This window comes from Cavia porcellus, unplaced genomic scaffold, assembly GCF_034190915.1.
Source record: "Cavia porcellus strain 051 isolate PalLab524CR breed Dunkin Hartley unplaced genomic scaffold, mCavPor4.1 scaffold_1, whole genome shotgun sequence".
NCBI classification, from domain to species: Eukaryota; Metazoa; Chordata; class Mammalia; order Rodentia; family Caviidae; genus Cavia; species Cavia porcellus.
This window is the reverse complement of record NW_026947484.1, coordinates 195,797,080-195,803,384: the sequence shown is the minus strand read 5'-3', so window position 1 is coordinate 195,803,384 and position 6,305 is coordinate 195,797,080. Positions and strand designations below refer to the sequence as shown.

At 33.9% G+C, this 6,305-nt stretch overlaps 1 protein-coding gene across 1 annotated transcript; it reads right to left on the bottom strand.

The window, feature by feature from the left end:
- Positions 1-568: 568 nt before the first annotated feature.
- LOC100720249 (olfactory receptor 5AL1-like) lies at positions 569-1,504 on the bottom strand. The gene has a single exon (XM_003470821.1). The coding sequence runs from the start codon at positions 1,502-1,504 to the stop codon at positions 569-571; it is 936 nt and encodes a 311-aa protein (XP_003470869.1).
- Positions 1,505-6,305: the final 4,801 nt, after the last annotated feature.

Sequence of the window (6,305 nt, the reverse complement as noted above, 5' to 3'; positions counted from 1 at the left end):
GAACATCCACTTCCAATGACGTTCCTGGAACATGCAGAAAATGTAGAGTTGAGAAAGAAAACTTGTCTTAAAAGAAGTAAATGAGGTAAATTCACAAAGATAAGTTTTTTGGACTTATTTATGCAGCAAACAGAATATAACAAACTAGATGTTCATTCACTTCAATATAACTCATATTTCTGAATAACATGCAATGCTTAGGCACTGTATTTCACAACTATTCAATTATTGATGAAAAGTTGGAGAAGAGTTAGAGATGGAGAGAGGAGAGAGGGAAGCTGAAAAGATTAAGAGGCCCTACATGTATGTACTGATTCCTCACTGTGTATAGAAAATGTGTACTAGTGATTCCTCACTAGTATAGAAAATGTGTACTATTAATAAGCAGTGCATTTGAAACAATGCCTCTTCTCCCCTCTCTCTTTTCTCCCTTAAAAACTCATTAACTTCACATTACAAAATGATGCTAGAGAAGAATTTCTGAAAATGAAACACTGGGAGTGGCACATAGTGAGGGGGCACACTCATGGTGGACATTATGCTTGCAATCATTTTCCAAATTGCAAATCTATGTAAGACCCATCCTTTGCATAATTTTCTTCAGGGCGATTTTTACCTCTTGATTCCTCAAGCTATAGATCAGTGGGTTTAACATGGGAATCACTATCACATAAAACACAGATGAAATTTTATCTCTGTTCAGAGAGTGGGTTGATTTAGGCTGCAGGTACATAAAGCTAATTGTCCCATAAAATATTGAGATAGAGGTCAGGTGAGAGGCACAAGTAGAAAATGCTTTCTGTCTTCCTGCAGTAGAATGAATCCTCAGGATAGCTAAGATGATAAATGCATAAGAAGTGCCCACGATCACTAGAGAGCAAAGGGTATTGAAGCCTGCAATGATGAACAACATGAGCTCTTTGACGTGAGTGTCAGAACAGGCCAGAGCAATTAAGGGAACATCATCACAGTAGAAGTGGTTGACCATCTTGGAGCCACAAAAAGATAGCCGAAACGTGGCCACAGTCTGAACAAGACCCACAGTGAATCCATATATGTACATGCCAGCAATCATCTGAACACACAGTTTTCTAGGCATGAGAATGGCATAAAGCAGGGGGTTACGTATGGCAACATAGCGATCGTAGGCCATGATGGAGAGCAGGTACATTTCACACACTGCAAATGTGATGAAGCAACACACCTGAACAGCACATGCAAAAAATGATATGCTTTTAACTACACACATAAAGTTCACCAGCATGTTTGGGGTGACAGAGGAGGTAAAACAAAAGTCAATAAAAGACAGGTGACTAAGAAAAAAGTACATTGGTGTGTGCAGCAAAGGACTGACATGGATTAGCACAATCAGTCCAAGATTCATGGTCACACTGACTAAGTAGACAACCAGCAACACACCAAAGAGAATGACCTGAAGCTCTGGATTGTCTGTGAGCCCCAGGAGGATGAATCCAGACACTGATGAGTGATTACCTTTAGCCATGGATTACCTTTTTACAAAAATTTTAACATAAAATGCTTCAGTGAACACCTTTCAGGTGGGAATCTTCACTTAGGCACTAATCAGTTGGAGGTCAAAGGATGATTCTTCTTTGTTGGTCTGTGGTGAAGATATTCAAAGACATTTCCTTCTGCTCTGTGGATGAATGAATTGATTTTTTTCTAGACAAAAATTCTCAAACTTGCAATTCTGTTGGGTTTCATGAAGATATGAATTGGTATTTTAACATTCTAAGAATTATAATCTATCTCATTTCTATACTTTAAAAGACAAAAATGTTTGAAATTTGTATCATCAGATAAAATACTTTTCCACAAGTACTGGAATGCTTTAAAATATTCTTTCCTTTAGCTATTTTTCAGTAGTATTTATAAGAATTTTAAAAATTTGACTCAAATAGATTGTACAGAAATTCTAAATAAAATTTTGGATAGGAAATGTGTTTACCATATTTCTGGGATTTTTTAGCTGTTATTTAATTCTTTACACATATAATTACAAATTTTTCTATACTTCTTATGAGTATATATGAAATAAATTGCAAAAACTATAAGATAGATAGCCTGGGATTTGTTTTTTTTTTTTTTGTTTTTTTGTTTTGTTTTTTTTTTTTTTTTTGGTACCAGGGATCAAACTCATGACCTCATGCTTGCCAAGTAGGAATATTTAATTATATGGAGCAGTATTAAAAATACTTTAAGTAGTTATTAAGCATACTTGTCACCTATCTACAAATATCTGAATGTGAAATTAAAGGAAAAAAATCCAGGATAGTTCACATATCTACTAAGTCCTCAATAATCAAGACAGAGCAGATTTTAAACATTTTCTTTTTTCTTTTTGTTTGTTTCTTTTTTAAAGTTTTTCTCTTAATCAGAAGAGACAGATTGGCTTTTTTCAATCTATGAAAGCTATATATTGCCAATGTGGCTACACTCTTTTTTTTTAAATTTTATTTAAAAGGAAAAAGAGAAAAACACAAAACAAAACAAAGCGGTGTAAGGGTACACGTAATACAGAGCTACAAAAAAAAAACAGTAAGAAATCACCAGTTAATAGATTACATATTATCATCTTAGAAATAGTTGCTCAAATCACAGTATCAAAGAATACAAAGTGGACATTCAAACAGTGAGACTGCAAACAGTTGTGTTCAATGATCCAACCAAAAACAATGTGGCCGTGAAGCCTTATAAAGTTTTCACTTATTAATTGGAAAGGCTTTATTCTGGGCTTCTTGATATGGAAATATTTGAAGCTATTGTATATGAAGTTTTATTCAAATATTTCAAGGAAAAAGACAGACACTGTGGCTACACTCTTAATTCTTAGATATGGAACTTGAGACATAGAGATTAATCTTTATTAATGTTTCCCTAATAAATTTTCATAAAGCAGTATAACTAGCAGTTATTGAGTCTCTAATCTAAATTTATAATTTATGCAAATGATATCATTTCAGTCGGTCAGACATTTCATTACTAGCTAGACATTCAGACAACTTTGGAAAGCAGCCTAATTAATTTGTTCCAGGTGATTAAAATATGTCATACTTGGTATCAAATTCTTTATAGCTCTGCATAGTCTATTTTGTTTTGATCAAGGATTCTTCTTCAGAGGCCTGTGTGTAATCTTATCATAATGATAACTGTTCAAGTTTAATTTTTTTGCAGTACCTTAAAACAGTCTTCCATTTGTTGGCAAATGTAAAGTCTCTAATCCTTACTGTCCTACCAGTTTAGTACATCTACGGATGATCTGGGAAATCTGCATACTTTTTGCTTTTATACATATTACCAAACTCTTCAGTCTTCAAAATTGTCATTCTTATATTAAAATGAAACATTGATAGTCAGTGACATAGCTCAGTGGCACAAGGCCTGTTTAGCAAGCATGAGGCAGAGTCCAAAAATAAATTTATAATATAATATAATATAATATAATATAATATAATATAAAAGGGAATATAGCTCCTTCTTGAAAACATGTTCAGAATACTTTCAACTTGCCAAAGTTCACCTCTGAATCTCAGAAATGTGTAAACTTGCTTACCAGACCACTTAAATTAGACATTCTCAAAGTACCCATAATTTGCATATTTGAAGATAATTCTTTAATTCAAAATCATTGTATCCAACTCATACTCCTCAAAGCCACTGTACTCTACAAGAATGGTGACATCTCTCATCAAATCTTACAAGTTAGAAAGTGAAAGAAAGATGTTTCATATCTTCTGCTAACTTCCACCAATAAATAATTATCAAACAATATTATTATTTAACTACTTTCTTCAAACATGTCTACTTTTTAAGACTTTCTATATTTTATCTGTTTAGGCCCTAAATCCCAGCTCTGAATTAAGGCTTTCTAATTGCTATGTTAGCTTCAGTTTCACCACCACTTCCATGTATATGGCACCTTGATGGCTGCTTCCTAACAAACAAATCACCTTTTGCTCTTTCCTACTAAACTTGGAATTGAGTCCTGGCTTTTAAATTTGATAATTATGCTTTTGATAAACAAATCTTTCTTTGTATGCTACTCTAATTCCTTGCAGTATCAGAAATAAAATAAAATAACATGCAGGACTCAGAAATTTGTAGACATTTCAAATAATATTTAAACTACTGCGTAAATAAATATAAAAATTATGTTCCTCCAAACCTTTGTTTGGTATTTCAGTTTCTCTGGCTTTTTCTGCCCAGTAAGTACCACTTTTGAGCAATCCACAACAAACTCAACAAAAATGAGGCCAGTATTTCTTGATGTAAAATCTGCAGTTATCTGTGACACTGAACAATATTTAAATATTGTGAGGTAATTTTGTATGACTTCTTTGTCCCTGTAGAGTAATTTTCTTAGATTGCGTCATGTAAAATAATTTCTGGGCCAAATATATAATGAAATTTCACAAACATAGCAATTATCTGTGGTTGATCTTTGGGACCCAATTTGTTTAATCACATAATCATTTGAATGGCATAAGGGACTGTACTTGTAGCAAAGAATTTGTATGTGGAACAAAATATTTTAGCTGGTTTTAATTTTGTTTCTATATATTCATATAGGCTGGTATGTTTTTAAATTTTGGTAAGAAATCATTGTATATATTTGATCAAGGTAAATATCCTTGCTAATGGGCTCTGCAAGATTACCAAGTAATGGTTTGTATGACAGTAAAGATCCTAGCCTATGTTTGAACCTCAAAACTTGTTAAAGAGACTTGTCTTATACAACTGTTACTGGTTTTTATGGAAAGAGGGAGGAAAAGAATATAAAGAGATAATAGACAGGACTTTTTATGTTTTATTCATCAACCATGAGTGAGTCCTTCCTTTTTGTGAAGATCAGTCTGAGAACTGACCTGTGAGACCAACATGCCCACATTCTTTGTAAGCAGGTGTTCTAGTTTCCTGAGGATTTATTCATTCATTTGAACTGAGGCAAGCATGGTGTGGCTGTATGCATTCTCATCATGATGAAGTTTAGAGAAGCAGTTTTTCTTTCTAAGAAAAAAAAATTCTAGTCTATAAGAGCCATTTACTTTCTTAGGCACATTAAGACACTTCTTCACCCAGTGCTTGGAATGTGAAAAATGTTCAGTAAACAGCAGGTTAAGTTCACCTTGAAAAGCTTGGAACCAAATAAGTTCATAACATTAGTCAAATCTTTACTAATTGAAGCAATCACTTTTTAAAAAAATATGCATTCTTCTAATAACTTGGCACGGGGGAAACTGAAAATTCATATTAAAATGCATTGATTAACACACTTGCAATTTTTTTAAATTTAAATTGCTTAAAAACACAATAAAATGACTTTTTAATCTCATTTTGTTGAATTTAAAGGAAGAATAACATGTTACCAAACATTTCACATATTGCCAATTACTTTAAAACAATTAATTATTTAACCTGTTATTGATTAAAACAAGAAGATTAAATAAACTTAAAAGCCACCATTTATGAAGTGCTCATTACCTGCTGGAAACTATATCATACCCTTTACTTATCAGATCTTCTTTAACCTCACTTTTAGTTTAGCAGAAAAGAGCATTTACTGATTTTTGCAGGTGAGGAAACTGGAATGGGGAAATATAAGGTCATTCAACAGGACTAGAATTGTTCCTTGCAAATTTGGTATCCAAGGTAGTTTCTCAACATCTATAACAACACAACATTCAGAGATCATGCAGCCTTTTCTCATTGAATGAAGAGCTGGAGGTAATTATCTACTGTTTTTAAAAAACTAAAATATTGCTGTTAAGTTTTGATACATTTGCATATTTATCTTAGTTGCTGTCATGGTTTAGGTCTGTGTCCCCCAGGCCTAATGAGTTTGCATTGTGCAATTGTGTATTTGTTATTCATTCATTGTCTAGTGCTTGGATTGATGGCGTCAGTGCTCCACCCACATAGGGGTGGAGCCAGGATGTGATATAATGGCAGAAAGAAGGTGTATCTTGCTCTTTGCTGGTTCCGGCTTGCTGTTTGCAGCCACCATGAACTGTAGCCCAGCCATGCCCATCTGCCTTGGAGCCAACTGAGTGTGGCCTGAAACCTCCAAAAGACTATAAGAAATAAACTTTTCCTTTCCCACTTTGGGCTTCAGGTATTTTGTCTTAGCGACAAGTAAAAAGTAACCAAGACAGAATTTGGTACCAAGGAGTGGGGTTGTTTGCTATGACTACACCTGGCCATGTTTTTCAAGAGGCTTTGGAAATGGCTTGTGGGCGGAGTTTGGAAAGGTTTGGACATGTCACCTGGATGCATAGATCTGGGGC